Below are 21,546 nucleotides of genomic sequence, written 5' to 3' on the forward strand. Positions count from 1 at the left end.
AGACACGTTCAGTATTTAATTGTACTGTCTGTTCTCCACCTCAGTACAGTGATTTAGTAGCAGTGGCTTTGGGAGTGGCCTCGTAGGGCAGTGAAGCCTTCTGGGAATTGTTGTCTTTCATCCCCATGAGACAAAAATACATTTTCTGTCTTTTCTCAGTCTAGAAGGCATCAAATTCAAAAATAATTTCACATTTCTACTACATTAATGACCCAGTTTAAATATAGATTCATTTTTCCCAGCGCTGAAGCCTTTAACTATGCACACTAATGCATTAACTAACAATGAGCAATATATTTGTTAAATGATTTATTAACCTTTGTTAAGAGAAATAAAAAAAAATTATAAGTTCATTTTAGAGCATTAAATTATATTTTAACTTTCAATATCAGTAAATGTGGAAAACATTTAACCAAGAATAATAAAAGCTTTAAAAATATTTTTGGTTACACTTTAAGGTGTTACAATGTAATTACACAATAATTATACAAATAAGTACTATTTTTAATTGACAACCTGTACTTACTACATAATTAACATTAGGGTTAGGTTTAGTTGCTTATAATTATGCATAATTTACTGTTATTACTATAGGAAGTACATGCAAGATGTACAACATGGACTAATGCCAACTAACTAACTAACTAAGGCAGTTCACAAATGGTAACAAATAGAAGCTTATTGTAAAGTGTTAACAATATAATACTCCAGTAAAAAAAAAAAAAAAAAAAAAAAAAATCACACAAATATTGGACAACACAGCCAATTTTTATATTTAGTTTTTAATCTTTTTTATTGTTCGGCAGCATCAACTGATTGAAATCTACAACAAATATATTCAGAATCGCCATTTGTAGAATTTGCAGAAGACTGCATTTTCGGTGAAAGCTACCTTAGAAATAAATGAGGTTTCTAATAAAGCTGCATGATTTAGAGAAATAGATTAGTTTTAGATATCACAATCATGTCTTTACATTTTCTTGAATATTTATAGTGTACATCACAGAAAAAGCCTACTGTGCTGTGCATATGGCTTTTATATTTATGCATTTGGGTTTGGCAGATGCGTTTATCCAAAGCGACATGTATTGCATTCAAGGTATACATTATATTAGATCACACATTCCCTTGGATTCAAACCTAAGACCGTGGCTTTGTAAGCGCCATGATCTATAACCACTTGAATGCCTAGGGATGCTTCTATTACTGATCAGATGCTCACCTGATTGTGACGTCCGTCTCCAGTCCCTCTCCTCCTGCTTCTACAGCCTTCTCAAAGGACATTATGGTATTTTCTGGTGCAAGCTGTTTGAAAAGATTCAACAACATCAAATCTTTCGACAACCAATTTGAGTCTTTACCAATGTAATTGTATTCAAATGTTTAATATTTCAATTAATGGTCAAACATACACACACACACACATATATATATATATATATATATATATATATATATATATATATATATATATATATATATATATATATATATTTACACACACACATACATATATATATATATATATATATATATATATATATATATATATATATATATATATATATATATATATATATATATATATATATATATATATATATATTTATATATATATATATATATATATATATATATACAGTCTTGTTCAAAATAATAGCAGTTCAATGTGACTAACCAGAATAATCAAGGTTTTTAGTATATTTTTTATTGCTACGTGGCAAACAAGTTACCAGTAGGTTCAGTAGATTGTCAGAAAACAAACAAGACCCAGCATTCATGATATGCACACTCTTAAGGCTCTTAAGTGCAATTGGGCAATTAGTTGAAAGGGGTGTGTTCAAATAAATAGCAGTGTCTACCTTTGACTGTACAAACTCAAAACTATTTTGTACAAACATTTTTTTTTCTGGGATTTAGCAATCCTGTGAATCACTAAACTAATATTTAGTTGTATGACCACAGTTTTTTAAAACTGCTTGACATCTGTGTGGCATGGAGTCAACCAACTTGTGGCACCTCTCAGCTGTTATTCCACTCCATGATTCTTTAACAACATTCCACAATTCATTCACATTTCTTGGTTTTGCTTCAGAAACAGCATTTTTGATATCACCCCACAAGTTCTCAATTGGATTAAGGTCTGGAGATTGGGCTGGCCACTCCATAACATTCATTTTGTTGGTTTGGAACCAAGACTTTGCCCGTTTACTAGTGTGTTTTGGGTCATTGTCTTGTTGAAACAACCGTTTCAAGGGCATGTCCTCTTCAGCATAGGGCAACATGACCTCTTCAAGTATTTTAACATATGCAAACTGATCCATGATCCCTGGTATGCGATAAATAGGCCCAACACCATAGTAGGAGAAACATGCCCATATCATGATGCTTGCACCTCCATGCTTCACTGTCTTTACTGTGTACTGTGGCTTGAATTCAGAGTTTGGGGGTAGTCTCACAAACTGCCTGTGGCCCTTGGACCCAAAAAGAACAATTTTACTCTCATCAGTCCACAAAATGTTCCTCCATTTCTCTTTAGGCCAGTTGATGTGTTCTTTGGCAAATTGTAACCTCTTCTGCACATGCCTTTTTTTTAAAAGAGGGACTTTGCGGGGGATTCTTGAAAATAGATTAGCTTCACACAGACGTCTTCTAACTGTCACAGTACTTACAGGTAACTCCAGACTGTCTTTGATCATCCTGGAGGTGATCATTGGCTGAGCCTTTGCCATTCTGGTTATTCTTCTATCCATTTTGATGGTTGTCTTCCGTTTTCTTCCACGTCTCTCTGGTTTTGCTCTCCATTTTAAGGCATTGGAGATCATTTTAGCTGAACAGCCTATCATTTTTTGCACCTCTTTATAGGTTTACCCCTCTCTAATCAACTTTTTAATCAAAGTACGTTGTTCTTCTGAACAATGTCTTGAACGACCCATTTTCCTCAGCTTTCAAATGCATGTTCAACAAGTGTTGGCTTCATCCTTAAATAGGGGCCACCTGATTCACACCTGTTTCTTCACAAAATTGATGACCTCAGTGATTGAATGCCACACTGCTATTTTTTTGAACACACCCCTTTCTTTTAATTCAACTAATTGCCCAATTGCACAGCCTTAAGAGCGTGCATATCATGAATGCTGGGTCTCATTTGTTTTCTGAGAATCTACTGAACCTACTGGTAACTTGTTTGCTACGTAGCAATAAAAAATATGCGAAAAACCTTGATTATTCTGGTTAGTCACATTGTACTGCTATTATTTTGAACAAGACTGTATATATATTCCAATTAGAGTCAGAAATAAATTCTATATCCAGTTTTGGTTTCAAGTCAAACAGACATTGATTTTAAATGGCATGCTGACTTAAACCCACACAAAATCCACATGTGTTCTTTCAGGATTACACAACAGGGATCTTAAAATATCGGGAGGTAAAAATAACACACCATGGGGGCTCCTCTATGCCCGAAAAGGGTGGGTGCTGGCCCCAGCGTGCCATCCTCTTTGATGCAGGGGGAATACATGCCCAACGGCACCAGATACAGGGCGAAGAGAACCCCCAAATACAAACTGAGGATAGCCACCTGCCTCACTGAAACACACACATGATACTCCTTAATGAATAAATGCAAAAACTTATAAGACAAATCCAACTGTTGCAAAAACTTATTACACACCAATTTAAATGTAGCAATTTATAATACATTGAATTTAATTTATATATAATGCTTTCCTGTAGCTCAACCAGTAGAGTGTGGCGCTAGCAACACCAAGGTCATGGGTTCGATTCCCAGGGAAAGCAAGAACTGACAATAATGTAAAAAAAAATGAATGAATGTGAAATTAATGCAATGTAAGTCGCTTTGGATAAAAGCGTCTGCCAAATGCGTAAATGTAAATGTATATGGGGCATTTTTAATAAGGATCCTTATACTTCTTCAGGTGGAAGGCTGTCAGCCTGTAGTTCTGATTTGCACACTGATTAGGGATGGCCTCAATATTCCAGGTTTCAATTTTGGGTCCAGTCTTCTATTGCCACCAACAGTTTCATATACATTTTTAGTTCTAACCAAAATTAAATGTCCCAGGTCTGATTCCTTGGGACATGTCAATTTTAAAGGTGCAGTAAGAAAGTTCTGATAAACACTATTGATTTCTGGAGTTTGATGGAGTATTTCTGTGTTAAAAATACTCCTTCCGGTTTCTCACAAGTTTCGGAGAGTTTTTTTTCGAGTATGGCTCGACTTGACGTTAATAGAACGGAAGGTCCTTTTATGGGCCGTACGGGCTCTTCTCCACGTAGGGTGCGTGCGCACGCGCGTGACTAAAGCGAGAAAGGAAATGCGCGGCCGTAAACACTGCTCTCAAGCTGCAGATCCAGTCGTCCGTGAACACTTATGTCGGTTATAGTCCGCGCCGCGCTCCACTTCATTCCTCCACTTTGACATCAAGCGACTTCAACGCTTCAGCACAGCATTCCGGGAAGGCAGCGCTGCATTTGAACACAGAAATGACGGGAAGCTTCACAACATCGCATCGCAAAGTGGATCTCCACACTCCAAGAAGTGTGTTTTTGACGGAGCGGTCCCAGCGATAAAAGTTCGGTCCTGCTTTGGAAGCAGCCGGTGAGTAAAACTGCTTCAAATATCTGTGCTGTTGCTTATTGTCGCGTGAGTAAACATCAGTAAACGACACGATCGCGTGCTTCGTCATTCAAACGCGCTAACGGACTTCATTGCTGTTCTATGTATAACGTTACACTAGTCTGACGTGCAAAACCGTTTTGCTTGCTACTGCTAAGGTATAGTCCCATACAATAGTCCATAAACCGAATCATGTCCTCATAAACTGCGAGTAAAGACACACAAATGTTGACAGGCCACTAAATACAGTACATACCACAAAGACGGACGTCCTGCTGTTGCTGTTTCTATTTCAGCCTCCGAATTAGATTCTGGATCATATCTATTAGCTGAGATCGATAGCAAGGGTTTCTCCACGCTTGAGGACGTCACCGCTTTGCGCATTCGTCATTCTTTAGCTCCGCCCACACGATACGCCTCCAGGCGCTCGTTTTTTTCCGGAAAGACCTGGTACAGCCCATATTTCTTTTATAAATATAATAAAACTAAAGACTTTTCGGAGCTACACTTAAAGCTACACTGTGTGATATTTTCCCCCATCTAGTGGTGAAAAGGTATATGACCATCCAGTGAATAATATGTTTCTGTTCCTCTCAATTCTGATTTCGTTTTAACTCCTACAGTGGCCGATTTAGTCCAAGATTAACATGGTAACCCCCATCTTCACATTTGACACGGTGTCATCGAGTGTTAAAACGCGAAAGGCGAAGATTGATTTAACGGGTATGTCTCTCTTTGGCTAATGTACTTTCAAGATGGAGGAGCAACATGGCGACCGGCATTCGAACCCCTCACCCGTATGTATTTTCAATGGCATATTATAAACTTACGAGAATTTATTACTTGAAAGAAGTAAATATACATAAATGAGCACATATATTTTTGAAAGAACTAAGTGTTTTTAGCTAAGAATAAACTAAAAAAGTTACATAGTGTAGCTTTAAAGGCCCACTGAAGTGCCTTGAAATGCGCCGCATTATTCAATATGTTGACGTAATTTCATGGGGCGGCAGTGGCTCAGTGGTTCATGTAGGTTGTCTACAAACCAGAAGGTTGGTGGTTCAATGAACCACCGGTCCCCGGTTCCACCTGACCAAGTGTCGAGTTGTCCATGAGCAAGATGTCATGGTGACAAGGTGTCCCCAGTTGCTCCCGACGAGCTGGATGGTACCTTACATGGCTGACATCGCCGTCTGCGTATGAATGGGTGAATGTGAGGCAAAAATGTAAAGCGTTTTGGATGGCCATAGGGTCCGTTGAAAGCGCTATATAAATGCAATCCATTTACCATTTAATTTCCTCTGAAACGGCTCCAGCTGTTAGCAGCTCCTCCCCTTTTTTGAAACAGCCAAAATAATTTTGTTAATATACAGTTTGACTAGAGCCTTTCTGTTCATCATAATCTCCTCCATATTGCTTTGAAATGCAGCATTCTGTGAAGAATTGAAATGGGTCCGATATGTTTTTTTTTCTGGGCCGACTCGCGTATATGATCCGCGCTGCGCTCTCGTGTCTGTAGTCTAAATTTAGACCAGAGCCGTTGGTGTGTTCGCGCTGCCGCGGTGCGTGAAAGTAACGTGAAAACAAACTTCACTCGCCTCAACTGAAAGCATATTTACACTGAATCGTTTCCTTTCGTATGTAGTGTGCTATACCGTTCACCATGCAGAAATTAGTAAATGTGTGACAAACTGACCGATTTCAGCCGCAACTTCAGCAGTGTAGGGGGTGGACTTTAGATTCTAGACCGCATTTGATTGGACAGAAGATGTGATGAGAAGGTGAAGTCTGCGATGATGTCATCAAAATCTGCAATTCGTTTTAACTGAAGTGAGAGACTAAGTTTTGAATGCGTTATGTCTCCTAAATGCAAATTGTGTCATTGTTTTGGAACACATCAGCTTATTCATAACTTTAAGGCTAACAAAGTCATACTAAAAGCTATAAAACTTCCATTTTGATTTCAGTGGGTCTTTAATTTTGTGAAGCGACAATAATATTTATTTAAAGAACATTTTTTTAACTAAACCTTTAACGTGGGTCCTAGTGTCCTTGCCTAATCATAACCCTTCTTTTTCCAGAGATATTCCTCTGAGCTATTCGCTTTTGTAATGCCTCTCAGCAATCTCTTTCTACAGTCTATTCAGTCAGATCCACTTTCAACAGCATTTCTCAAAAATCACTTACTGCACCTTTAAGTTTCTTGTGTCTTGCTTACTTTTTCAAAATTGTTCTATAGCTTTCACTAAATCTTCTTCAAATTTGAGTTTATGTCAGATGCTTTGATGTATTGTCAAAAAGTTTTAAAATCACAAACAATAGTACATTTAATAAATCTTGCTCTTTAAATTTTTATAAATAAAATATTTATTTGAAATGGCCACTGGGTAATTGGCAGGTTATACAGTACCACAGACAATTGATAACTAACTCATACAACCATCATTTACAAAAGCTTTCTGATCCAGCCAAAATTAGGTCAACATATTTCCCATCATAGCCAAATCCACAAAGCAACCCTCTTCATTACCAGTTAGATAGAAAAAAACACTATCCCTGCCAATACCACTATAATCATTTAGCAGCCTGAATAAACTTCGGAATTCAGAAAGATAAAAAAGGCAGGGTCCAGTTAGTTACTGCAGCACCCGCTGGGTCGCCTGTAATAAGAGTTTGTGTCACCTCTACACTGGCACAGCTCATCTCAAGAAGAGAGAGATGATGTCTTTGTGAGAGAGGGATGTTGGGACAAAGGGAAGGTCTCTGGGTGGAGGCGAGCGTCACACAGCTGGTGTGAGTTTAGCCTCTGTCCTGCATTCGTCTTTCTGCCTCGTTCGTCATACATTCAGTAAGGCAGTGAGAGAGCCACAGACATGACTCAGCTGAACATCAGCAAGGAAAAAAGACAAAAGAAAAGAAGAGAAGGAGGACAGGGACGAGCAATGCTTTTCGAGAATAAGCTTTTGGTCTTGGAGTCTAACAGCATAATGAAAAGGAATGACAAATAGCTGTGTTAACAACAGATATTGAATGGAATTAAGTCATTGACACCAACAAAATGATGGCATTTCCATTGGGCAGGAATGATGTAACTGACTGTGGTACTGTATAACCTGCAATTACCTACATGGACATCATGCATATATATATACAAATTGATAAATCATATCATGAATAAGTGTTGATATCTAAATTAAACTAAACCTGTTAAAATATTGCTATTCAAATAGAAATAAAGCTGAAATTTAAAAAATCAGAAATGCTAGATTTAAAAAAACTACTTTTATTTAAACAAACACTATAATATTTAGCCTTGGTAACTAAATGAAATCATTTTAATTGAAATGAATAAACTGTAGAGTCTGCAAAAATAGGGCCCAAATGTACTGTGTTAATATCAATACATTTTATTAAATAATTTTAGGTGTTATACCTGTATTTTGAATAAAATATCGCATTATGAATTCATTCTCTCATTTTATTAAATCACGGCCAATATTTACTAATTAATTCCCTTGATTTAAGTAAAACTTGCGCATGATTATAATAATTTGTTCTTCCGTTTTATTAAATCGTGGCCACGTTGTGCTAATTTGGTCCCACGTTTTGATTCAACTCAAAAAAGGAAACAAATTCTTATATTGTGCACACAATTTACTTAAAAAAAGGTAACTAGGCTAATTAGTAAACTAATTTAATTATTATACACAGAATATTCAACTATATTACTGATCTACTCACATTGACACTATATGATAATTGAACTGAACTGGATGACATCGCTGTGTTCTCTAGAGCAGCTGCACAGTCGAATCAGCAACAGTGTGACACCGTGAAGCTGCTTTGAAACAATCGGCATTGTAAAAATAAAAACATGCTGGTGGTATTCTTTCTGGTGGTATGTCATGTGAGGGGCTCCGTACTTTAAAGAGAGCAAAAAAATATCTTCACTTGCAGCACCTTTACATGGACGGGGTAATTAAAGTGGCTTGAGTTGATGTGCAGCACAACAAAAAATAGGAATTTGGTGGTCTGTTAAATAAATGCTTGTGGCACTGCGTCATGCCGTTAAACACTATTACTATTACTATCTATTATTACGTGATTATCAGTTTAGCCATCCATTTTTTTAACTACATTGTGATGACAATTACATCTACTATAAAATCCACTGGCCCCTTATGTTAGTGGAATCTGATTCGAGCAGGTGCAAAAATAGGCTATGACCAGAATCACAATGCCTTTTCATTTGTTGCCAGCACCAAACAGGATCACGTACCTCTCTTGTTCATGCGAAAGAAGTGTAAGGCTACTGGCCAGGACAGAAGTGTCATTAGTGAAACCCCGCCCAGGTGAAGAAAGGGTGCTGTGACCTGCACAACAAAAATGGAAATGGATAAATACACACTGCATGAAATGCACTTGATGTAAATTGGAAAGCTGTTCAGATTGTCACAATGACTTGCTAGGTGGGTGAAGAGGCCCACCTGAAAAGAAAGGAGCAGCGTTGTCCATTCTTTGCTCCGTAAGTCAGAGAGCACAGCTGTGGCACTGATAGAGAAAGCAAGAGTCACCAGGATACCAATCTGTGTAAAAATAAATAAAAAAAAATGATACATACATACATACATAGTTGTATGTATACATATATAACTTACCTTGGAGGGCATATATACATACTGTACATACATACACAGTTAGTAGAGAGAGCATTGTTTTTATTGTTAAAGGAATACACCGACTTTTTGGGACTTTAGCTTATTAACCATATCCCCCTTTAGTTAGATAAGTCCATACATACCATTCTCATCTCCGTGCATGCCATAACTCTGACGCACCCACCCCTAGCCTAGCTTAGCATAAAGACTGGAGATAAATAGCTCCATCTAGCCTACTGCTCAATAAATGACAAAATAACGCCAACTTTTTTCTATTTACATGTTGTGATGTGTATAGTTACATCATGTACTAGGACAGACGGAAAATGAAAAGTTGTGATTTTCTAGAACAATTTAGCTAGGAACTATAGTCTCATTCCTGTGTAATCAAGGAACTTTGCTGCCGTACCATGGATGCAGCACCTGAAAATTGTCCCCAGCACTCTCTCTTTGCAAGCAGGTTGTCACTTTTGTTATGTTAACGGAAGTTAGATTATTTTCAGGTGCTGTGTAATATCATCGAGTTCCTTTAACTAAAATTATTACACTGCTCTGTGAAATACTTGATTCTGATTGGCCAATCGCGCATTCCAGCGGTACGTTATTATTTCCAGATAACACCCGCTCATACGGGTACTACGAGTTATCTTGACCGGTACTACTTCTATGCTTAACGCTGGCGCCATCTTGTGGCTTAAACAGCCGTGGGTTACAATGGAAGACTTCAAGGCAGGTTTCCTTTATAACTAGGGCCGGGACTTTAACGCGTTAATTAAGATTAATTAATTACGTGACTTTAATACGTTAATTAATTACGCAAAAAAAAAATTAACCACACTTATTTTTGCACCGCGGAACGTTTTTCAATGAATGAGTTTCGACGGACCGATTATACTGGAACACCAACTAGCGCTCGCTCCGGAGTCACGACAACAACAAACCATGTCTCTCTCAAGCTGTGTCTCATTTCGTTAAATTTCGAAGGCTGCGTCCTCCGGAGGACACGTCCTGTGTAGGATGCAGTATACGGAGTGTCCTCAATCAGACTTACACGAGATGTCCTTCGTAGGACACACAGGCAGGAAGTATCACGTTGCTATGCCAACAAGTTCAGCCACGTTGCGCTCTCACGCCAGTTATATGAATGAAAATTATTTATAACTTGAAAATGACTATGAAATGTTTCTTGTCTTGACAGCAATGTACTGTTCTAAACGTTTAAAATGCACTAAACAGTTATAATCCTGTTTACCACAACTATCTGTTTGAGGTAATAGAGCTTAAAAAAAACAACAAAAAAAGCTTGAACTACTTAATTTAAACACCACACATACGCTCGCATGTATATCTGGCGGTGGTGCCGTTTTTTCATATAATATTAAAAAAAATATGACGGTTGTTAACGGAGACGCAAAGAATTGTGGGTTATCTCTAGCCGTGAAGGATACACCTCATGCACACTCCGAAATCCCGTGAAAGAAGGATGCATTCGGAGGTCGCAGTTGGAGTGTCCTACTCACTTTTTAGAAATGAGACGGCCTTATGCCTTATGCACTCTTCGAATGCAACCTCCGGAGGACGCAGCCTTCTGAAATGAGACACAGCTTCAATCAGCTCCCTAGTTCAGTATTCAGTACACTGATCAGGGAGTCAGCCCATTGACTTATGTCCTGATCAGTGCCCTGACTAGTGAACTAGGGAGCTGATTGAGACGCAGGGCATGAGTGAACATGAACGAAGAAGCTGATGAGACTGCTTTGCTTGGCCCCGTGGATGGGAAATTTTGTTTTAAAAAAACGAAAGAATGGAAGCGTCGTCAAGAGCATGGTAGTGTGCAAGCTATACAACAAGGAATTTGGGTATCACCGCAGCACATTGAGCCTCAGATATCACAAATATGCTTTTGCTACACTTAATGGCAAACATTGCGCTGGTCTGCTGGACTGAAATAAATAAACAATATTTTGTTGATTAAGCTTATGTATTCAGTCATTATTCAATGGTATACTAAAAATACATGTGAAAAATTACTTCTCATTGTTCTCAGGTCAAATATTTATATGCAATTAAAATGCGATTAATTTCGATTAATTAATTACAAAGCCTCTAATTAATTAGATTCATTTTTTTAATCGAGTCCCGGCCCTATTTATAACGTTTTTAATATAGATCTTTTTCTCACACAAACGCATCGATTCGAATCAGAAGGCTCTGTTAACCCATCGGAGTCGTGTGGAGCACGTTATTTGACGGACAGCTGCATTTTTAATGGACTTCAAACACAACTACAACAACTGCTGGGATTATTGTTAGCCTGGACTTTTTAAATATAACTCCAATTGTATTTGTCTGAAAGAAGAATGTCATATACACCTACGATAACTTGAGGGTGAGTAAATCATAGGTTTGGTTTCATTTTTTGGTGAACTAACCCTTTCAGCATTCATTTTCAACATTTAGCAAGGGCATAGGCAAATCTTCAGCAATAGATAAAGGCTTAAAGCAGGTTGGAACTGTTTTCCTTCGCGGAAGCTTTGCGTAAGACCTAATAAAATATTTAATCTCGAGACAATATTTTGTGTCTAATAATTTTTTATTTGAGTGCTAGTAGCCGTGTAATAAGGGGGATAATGTACACCCAGCCGGTTTTTATCGCAGAATAAACCCCTTCAGAGTGATGCAAGATCCTGATCACTCTGTCGGGGTTTATTCTGCGATAACAACCGGCTGGGTGTACATTATCCCTTACTTAACCATATGAATATTTTAGTACATTAATACGAAGAAGAAAAAAAATATTATATATATATATTATATATATATATATATATATATATATATATATATATATATATATATATATATATATATATATATATATATATATATATAGCTACTAACAAACAAGTTTAAGTTTTTAAAATAGCTGAAAATAAATAATAAATATCAATTAAATTGAAATAAATATAAATTGAAGCCAAATAGAAATATATATTTTTAAATGACAAAAGTTTATAAATTAAAATAATTAAATTACTAAAACTTAAATGAAAACTGAAAATACAAAAAATAATAGATAATACAAAATATTAAAACAGTAAAAAGATTATCCTAAAAATAAGATTTTTCCCACCTTCTCATTATAGCACAACCTAATGTTTCTGAATATCCTTTTGGCAGATTTTGGAGCCTAAAACCTAGTCTAAAATGGAGTCTTTTTTTGGAGTCTAAAATAAACAATCTATTAATTTTTACAGCAGTCCCCAAAATTACACTTAAAAATGCCATGATTAAAACAATGAGTTATTTGTAGGTTTATCACCATCCGAATCATATGAAGCTGTTTCTCTGGTAACGCAGATATGGAATGAATACAAATGTGCAGGATGAGGCGTCATCCACAGTAGAGTGAATAATGAAAAGACGTTTCTTTGATCACCTTGTGGCTCCAGTGAAGGTAAAGCCTCTGTCCTTCAGAGAGAAGGCACACCGCTAGGACCTGCAAACATCAAGACCACTACATTAATTATGAGGACAAGCAGAGATGGAAATGCTTTGTTGTTGTTCAGTGTTCTCACTAGTAGGAGGGCGATGTAGGTGAAGAGGGCGGCAGCAACCACCAACAACACCACTGACCACGGGAACCAGAATCCCATGTTCCCGAAGTTAAACCTGCAGAAATACAGAACACATTTTTAAAATCTATCAATTCTTCCCTTTACGTCATTCTCATAGATTGGTGCCAAATGTATCTCAAAATTGACAGATGAAAAAATAATAATAATAACTGAATAATTAAAAAAAAAAAAGGAATGATTAAGAACTGTTTACAATTAGCTTTATCCTGAAAGCTTTATTGCATTTGCTTGTCTGAAAAAGTGTTAACAGCGGTATGAATTAATGCTGATATTTATGGACTTTTAAGTGATCTGCTAACCTAACAAGTTATTTTTATTGTGGCCATTTTATTAAAATGTTAATATCCGAATGTTAGTGCGAAAAAAAAAAAAATGTGTTTCCCAGTGAATGCATGAACTGACTAAATATCTTGAATGCATTGCAAGTAGCTTTAAATAAAAAAGCTAAATAAAATTAGCATTGTCAACGTTAACGAATAAGATACAGTTTAATGTATTAAAAACATTTAACAAGGCATCCAATATATGATTATGCTCTTATTAATGCAAATGCTTTTAAACCATTCAAGCGCCACATGACAAAAGTTAATGCGCTCTCTGTGAATGTTCTGTCACACACATGACAAGACGCATGTCAGTATCATGAGCACAGTCAGTGCTCCAAAATCTCTTTCACGCTTGAACAAGCAACAACAATGAATTATGCCAAAATTTGTATTTTGTTGAGTATCCTCATAAGAGCAGTCTTAAATTAGTTAAATGACATCTTTAAATAACTCTGTCATGTTTAACTCACCTTTAAGTTGTTCCAAACCCATATGAGTTTCTTTATTCTGCTGAACACAAAAGAAGATATTTTGAAGAATGTTTGTAACCAAGTAGTAGAGGAACCATTGACTACCTAGGGGAAAATACTATAGAAGTCAATGGTTGCTGCTGTCAATCTGCTTTGTTACAAACATTCTTTAAAATATCTTCTTTTGTGTTCAGCAGAAGAAATAAATTATGACAGAATTATCCTTTTTGGGTGAACTACCTCTTTAAAGAGTTGTGAGTGTCAGATCCACGTCATGTTCAGCAGCGGCAGGTCTTAAAGTGACATTAATGTTAATCAAAGAGCAAAGGGAACAAATAAATTAGTCACTACTCTTGACTAAAGAACTTTTTTTTCTAGCTTTAATTTAATTCATAATTTTGATAACTTTATTACATTTCTGTATCCTCTACCTGTTAGACCGGAAGGGCACAGGTAAATATGACTATTATTAGGGGTGTCGAAATTAATAAATTCTTCAACGTATCGCGATGCAGACGAGGACGATTTGATATGGGTTTAGATATAGACCATAACCGATTATAATGTTACTGTGTTGAGTGTGTCATATGTTATTTGTCACGTGCGTGCTTTGTCGCGGTAACATACAGGGAGAGGGAGGTGAGAGACACGAGTTCAAGTAATTAAAAATGCTCCAGCTACTTTAAAAGCAGACATCTAGGCACATTTTGGCTTTAATAAACAAACTGGTAAGCACGACATGAAGAACACGCGCTGTGTGCAATTCAAAGCTATGATTTATCCAAACTATTTCATTTACACATTGGCACATAAATGAAATGAAATGTACACTTCAGTCCCCGCACTGTGTGCAGATTTAATAGAGTTCACATCACGTCACGTCAAAACAACAGGTAAGATTTTATTGATCATCAGCTAATTTCAAATTTGAAGACCGCAATATGAGTGAGCACGGCAACAGCACTGGTGAGATCATTCAGTTGTTTTTACTTTTAATGAAGATGATTGTGTACTCCTACGACTTGTATTTAATTCATTATTTCTATTTCTCTCCATTTGAAATATTTTCAGTTTATTTCGGCTCTGTTTGAGTTTGCCTGAGTCTATGCGCTGATATAAGCAAATATCCAATCATATGCACTAAAGTTAGGGAGTGTTTAGCCATGCTTGAAATGCTGGTGTCAGAGAGTTATACTCACGGGACACTATAGCTATTCACAATCTTGAAAGTTCATTATTTGCATGCGTTTTAAAGCCTTGCCGGTTAAACATTTCATTCGAGTGCTTATGCACAGTTTTAAATGCACTGAGTACGCACATTTAAAGCCTGTCAAACACAGGCGATTACTGGACTAAGTAGTCTGATTGCGCTAATACTGTCAAATACACACAAGGTTAACATATATAAACACAGTCGGTTATGTCTAAAGTGAAAGTAAAATTGCATCTGTATATGAGAAGCGAGCAGGTCTTAAATTGACAGCAGCGCACTTGTCCTTAAAGGGACAGTTCACCTCTAAAACTATGTTTATAAAACAACAAAAGACAGAGAAAAATCATTTATTGCCCTTGAAAAAAAAAAAACACTTACTACAGTAGCTTTTAACCAATGTATATTGAAAACTATGTAGTTTTAATTTTAGCTTACATTTATTAATTCAACTTCCTACTTAAATGCTAATGTACATCTCTGAGCTTCCACTGTAAATCTTTATATATATATTTTATATTATCCAATATGCTTAACCTCTTTCTGTTCCTGTCGCCTAAGAATAGAATAGCAAAAAAACGAACCGAACTGAACACCGTGGTTATACTGAGGTATTTACTGAACCATGGACTAACTGTATTGTTGCATCCCTAATATATATATATATATATATATAAACATAAACTAACTCTTTTTAAAAGAAACTGCAACTTTTTTAATATTAATATTATAAATAAGATATATATAGACATGGACATTCCTAATATCTTATTTATAATATTAAAAAAGTTGCAGTTTCTTTTAAAAAGAGTTTCTATGCCTTCTAATACATCAAATCAATCAAAACATTTTATTATTTCATTAGTAAGCCATAGGAACACAGAAAATGCATAGTTTTCTTTAAATGACCCATCAGTCTAATTGTAATAATAATAATAATAATAATAATAAATTTTATTTATAATGCACTTTATATTAAACAAAATCTCAAAGTGCTACAGAATTTAAAAACAAAAACAAAACAATCAACAACAATAAATAAATAAAACCGAAAAATAAAATAAAATAAATTAAACAAGTAGCAAGTCAATTAAAAGTCAATTAAAAGCTCTGCTAAAAAGGTGGGTTTTAAGACCAAAATTGTAATTGTATGTCAGTCCATCTGTCTGTCCATCCCGAGACACTCACCAGTCAAAGTCATTGTAGTCATTCTGTGCCTCACTCCAGAAGTACAGGAATATCAGGGTCAGGAAAAACGTTACGATGAGGAGAGCAAAACTACCACACTCCAACTGCAAAACAGAGCCATCATGAGCTGTGATAACACCCACACCACACCACAGTTACTTAACAGTGTAAAAATTCAAGAGAAGGCTCAAATAGAATCATCACATGAGGCTAACACAAACTTTGCAATTTAAGTAGTTGCTTTCAAGCTGTTCAGGACGGCCCGGCTCAGCGTGCAGCAATACTGCAATGAGTCATTCGGCTGGTTTTAAATGACTCGGTGAATGATGCTTTCTGAGTCATGCTGCAACTTCTGAAAAAGGGGAGCTTGTTTATCAGCACTGAAAACAGCTTGATGTAGAGCAGCCCATCAAGCGATGAAATTAGCTGCACTCGCTGTGTTTTAAAGAAAACTAATCAGCACATACAGGAATGCACTGATAAGTGCTTTCTGTAGAGCAGCATTGAGTGGCTTCAGCAGATATTCTAGTTAAAGGAAAAATAGTCGCAGATCTTCTCGAAACAAGCCCTTTAGAGAGAATATGACCATATGCTGGTGAATGGAAATGCTTGATGTTGATGTAATCAAGACCAGCATGCACTGGGTTTATTCATATTGACTTATCTTAACGCTAAAATCAACATCAAATTAACAATACATTTGCATTTACTGAAGAATGTTTTGGTGCTTTTAAGGTAGTAAAATAATCAGAGCCAGGGTCATGGGTTTGATTTTGATTTAAATGCTTAGAACACAATGTATTTAGATAAAATACATCTTTAGACAAAAGCATCTGCCAAAATGTATGAATGTAAAACCTAAATGTATTTGGACTTAATTTTGGTGAATTTGGACACATGAATACATGAAACCGGAGTTAAAAGTGAGTTCTGGGGAAAATTTGATATTTAAAATAAATATTTTTTGAAAAAAACCTACAGTGAATGAATGACATTTTACTTTCAATAAAAGGAAATTCTTGTTTTAATATACATAATCCATTCAAATGTAATGAAGATGAAAATCAATTATTGATATTCAATACAAAACCAATTTAATAAAATATATGCCTTTCACAAGTGATATTATATTAAGCAGTTATTTTAGTGTATTATATACTGTGTGTGTGTGTGTGTGTTAGTGGGTTAGTGTGTGTGGTAGTGTGTGTGGGCATGTTTTTGTGACATATGAGGACACAAATGTGTATAATGACATAGGAATGACAAGGAGAGGTTGTAATATGAGGACATTTGGCCATGTCCCCACTTTTCAAAAGGCTTATAAATCATACAGGATGAGTTTTTTTAGAAAGTAAAAATGCAGAATGTTTCCTGTGATGGGTAGGTTTAGGGTCAGGGGCAGTGTAAGGGGATAGAAAATACGGTTTGTACAGTATAAAAACCATTACGCCTATGGAATGTCCTTATATGTCACAAAAACAAACACTTGTGTGTTAGTGTGTGTGTGTGTTAATGTGTGTAAAAACAGAGTTCTACAATATTGTGCAGCCTCTGCCCACCTTTTACTAAACTCACTGCAATACATACAGAAATTGCAAGAATTTTTATTTTATAATCTGATTCTGACCTAGATAATAAAACTTAAAAAGCAGAATTTATGTTGTTGTCCATCTTTGAGCAACCCCAAAACAGAAGCATGCTGTCTAGGTTGGCAGCACACTATGTTTTGGAACAAAATCTGTATGTAAACCATAGCAGCACAAGGAGGAGTATGCACTATGAGGGATTTCAAGCATCTTTTCTCACCCGACTACAGCAGCATTCCCCCGGCTGGGCTTTGGCACGCTGGTAGCGTCTCCACTGGCAGCCATACAGGCCTGCCAGACAGGAGACAAACGGCTGGTGCTCATAGCGCTGCAGCAGCTGCCGCCGCACCACCTTTAGCTTCCCCAGCTTCAGTCTGGACAGGCTCACCGGAGAGCGGCCCATAGATCAGCCGCTCCCATGCATGGAGCAGCCCGGAGCAGACGGATGGACAGGTACCGGAAGAAGTGGATCAGGATCAGAGGTGGAGGGGATCTGCAAGAGACAACAAGAGAGTTTTTGAAGATTTATGTCATTGTTCTCCAATTACATTGAATCTTATAGAGAGACCTCCATCTACAGAGAGATAAAAACTATCTTAATAATTACTTTGAGAATTCCTCCAGCCACAGGTCACCCAAACTGTGTTTTCTTGACAGAATGAGGCCTTTTTACAAAAGGACCCTTCAAAAATCTTTAACAAACAGCACTCGTGAGTCGTGACACAAATAAACAACAATCTCTAGGGGCTTCCAGCACACTTGAACACTTACATTCTCTTCAAATAACCACAAAGACCACAGATGTGGTCTATTTACACATAAAAGGGGTCATGACATTAAAAAAAAAAAAAAACATTCCTTGATCTTTTGGCATATAAGGGGTCTTTGTATCCAAGTCCTGCAAGTTCCATAACCTAAAACATCCTCAGCATTAATAAAAAGCATTTATATAATCAAGCTGGGAAAAGTAATTTGCATATGACTGCCTCTGGAGTACATGGAGTAGAAAGTAAAATGTTTATGATAAGATTGTGATCATTTCAATGTCACACAGACATTGTGCTGTTCCCTAAAAACATCATCTTTGCATAAGCTGCCGAAGGATGCCGATGTCAGAGAAAAATGTATTCAGTTTATTTTTAAAATCCTCATGAAATTAAAATTTATTTACTTTGTTAACACAAATTACAGGTCGTCTTAGGGTGAACAATTAATCGCAAACAATTTTTTTCTGTGTTTAACTTGAACGGATTAATTGTTCACCCCAAGACCTGTAATTTGTAATCTAAATCTAAATCTGAAAATCTAAATCAAAATCAAAATCTGTAATCACAACCTGAAGTCACTTCCAATCTGGAAACGGCGTTTCTTCTCAGATGATGTCAGTTTGACGGCTTAGGTTTTAAAATGATTAACCACTCCACTCCAAACGTTAGTCTGCTATGAGCGCAGAGGAGAGGAGGAGCGCTGGAGTCAAACTCTGTCCTCCATTCAATATTCCGTCAAGTATGTCACTAGCCTAGAAATCTAGACGCACCCTAGCGGCAGCAAATGTAATCTGCCCGCGAGTGTCGTCTAGCAACTCTCAATACCCTTCTGAGCTGTATTTGCCTAACTCTTGCCGGGCCAATCACATCGTTTATAGAGTCGGTGGGCGGGGCAATAATGACGACGGCCGAGTTGCGTTTGCGTGCTTCTAGTAAACACAGAAGCTGGCGAACGGCGGTCTTTCGAATCAGCTTTGACCGCGACTCTGGGAGACTTGGAGTTAAGCTTTTCTCTGAGAAAAGAACGGCACTGAAGTCATTCTTAAAAAGGGAAGATGTGTTCAGAGTTTTGCTGACCGGATACAGTGAATGTTTAATCTATCAACAAGCTCTGTTTCACCTTCATTGCTCTGCATGGTGGTAGCGCTATCCTATCGCTTGCAGAGGGAGTTTGAAAGACAACCGTTTATCCCGCCCCTCGGATTGAGCTGTTAATGGTGAGTTTCCAGACCAAACATTTTGATGTGGGTCTGGCTAGTCAGGCTAATATGTCATAGCACTGAAGAAAAAAACTCACTTGCTACTTCCAGTTCACTGGGACTTTAAATGGATTGTTCACTTTAAAATGAAAATTCATTAAAGTCATCCTTTAGAACTTAACTCATCCTCAATTGGTTTCAATGTCAGTAACCAAACAGTTAACTGGAGCCATTGACTTCCACAGTAGGAAAAAAAATACTATGGAAGTCAATAGCTCCAGTTAACTGTTTGGTTACTGACGTTCTTCAATATATCATTCCTTGTGTTCAACTGAAGAAAGAAATTCATACAGGTTTGAAACAACTTGAGGGTGAGTAAAGGATGACAGAATTTTCATTTTAAAGTGAACGATACCTTTAACAAATGTCCTTGTCACATCAGTGCTGACTTGCATGTTTGTACAGTACATTTTTACCAGCGACTGTTTTGAGAACAAGTCACAATATTTACACAAAACTTTTCCTCAAAGATCAGGCTGAGCCAACTGTTCTGGAACCATCAAGGTACCACCTTGCAAACTGTAAGTAACATTTCATTTGTAAACCGGTAATAGGGGTTAAATCAATAATGACTAATATTGTATTTTTACTTCAATGAACGCAATAATGAACACTTTTCACAATTTTTTAATTTCAACAACTGCAATACTAAAAATTTAGTAAAAGTATTCGAGAGGGTTGCGCATGTAACACACAGTTCCTATGCAAAGGTGTCAGCCAATCACAGCAGTGGATGTTTACAGTGAAGTCTCACAGCAGACACGCCCCTTCTTTATAAATGCAGGTTAGGAAACATTATAAAAATGAGAAAAATGAAATAATACTTTTTTTTATTAATGCACCCACGTAATCTAAAATCGTCATAAAAAAATAACTTCCCCCTCCCTTTTTGCAGCAACATATCTTCTCTGATGGCACATGGGTGGGACAACCTGTCCCTCAGATCAGATCTAACAAAAGCACACCACAATCATCCAATCAATTCTCAATGTTATAAATCTTGTTAATACACAAATAAGCAAGTTAATCCATGGATTACAAATGAACAATTACGTTCAACATTTTAAAAGAAAATTTGCAATTCAGCAATTGCATTAAAATGATTAAAATTTACAGTCAAGACATTAAAAAAATTACACAAGATTTCCATTTCATATAACTGCTGCTCTTTTGATTGATCCAAAATATTAGAATGATTTCTTAAGGTCGGATCATGTGACACTGAAAACTAGAGTAATGAAAATGCAACTGTGCGTAACAAATAAATTACAGTAAAAAAATTACAGTAGAAAACATTTTAAATTGTAATAATATTTCACAATATTATTGTATTTTTGGTCAAATAAATGCAGCCTTGGTGAGCAAAACAGAATTATTTCAAAAACATCATTAAAAGTATCTTACCAAGTACCAACCCCAAAGTGAAAGTGAAATCTTGAACACAGAATTAACCATTTAAAGTAATAAAAGCATTGGAAAGTTTACTTCAAATTAAACAAAGTTATCCATCCAATTTTCTGTTGCTCATTTGCATTTCTTGTTTAGATACTGCATGCCAGCTCGAATCAACGATATGGACTGGACTGGTTATCATCTTTGTCCCAGACTGGGCGGTCTGAAAGAGGATCTGTAAGGGGAATTCAATGGGGAATGAGGTCTGACCCGTCTCTGATTTTGGCCTGTCTCCAGACAGACACATCAGGAGATCGAGCAGCTTCCCCTTATAAAGCAGCTAAACCGGTTAGTACACTTTTAAAAAATGCTGGGTTAAAAACAACCCAAGTTGGGTTGAAAATGCACCG

At 36.6% G+C, this 21,546-nt stretch overlaps 1 protein-coding gene across 5 annotated transcripts in view; it reads right to left on the reverse strand.

Moving 5' to 3' along the window:
- Nucleotides 1–21,546, reverse strand: part of gdpd4a (glycerophosphodiester phosphodiesterase domain containing 4a) — a 45,741-nt gene that overhangs the window by 12,393 nt on the left and 11,802 nt on the right. For 4 of the 5 annotated variants that reach the window (XM_067419943.1, XM_067419945.1, XM_067419947.1 and 1 more), the window contains 8 exons: nucleotides 17,939–18,211; nucleotides 16,133–16,236; nucleotides 12,879–12,972; nucleotides 12,740–12,799; nucleotides 9,130–9,228; nucleotides 8,922–9,015; nucleotides 3,446–3,591; nucleotides 1,223–1,305 (listed from right to left, as the gene is read on the reverse strand). In XM_067419943.1, coding sequence (XP_067276044.1) covers nucleotides 1,223–1,305; nucleotides 3,446–3,591; nucleotides 8,922–9,015; nucleotides 9,130–9,228; nucleotides 12,740–12,799; nucleotides 12,879–12,972; nucleotides 16,133–16,236; nucleotides 17,939–18,121 — 863 coding nt within the window. In that variant the 5' untranslated portion in view covers nucleotides 18,122–18,211. Of the gene's footprint in view, nucleotides 1–1,222; nucleotides 1,306–3,445; nucleotides 3,592–8,921; nucleotides 9,016–9,129; nucleotides 9,229–12,739; nucleotides 12,800–12,878; nucleotides 12,973–16,132; nucleotides 16,237–17,938; nucleotides 18,212–21,229; nucleotides 21,252–21,546 lie in introns of those variants that run through there. The other variant, XM_067419946.1, reaches the window with a different exon arrangement.

Source organism: Pseudorasbora parva, chromosome 16 (assembly GCF_024679245.1).
Source record: "Pseudorasbora parva isolate DD20220531a chromosome 16, ASM2467924v1, whole genome shotgun sequence".
Lineage (NCBI taxonomy): Eukaryota > Metazoa > Chordata > Actinopteri > Cypriniformes > Gobionidae > Pseudorasbora > Pseudorasbora parva.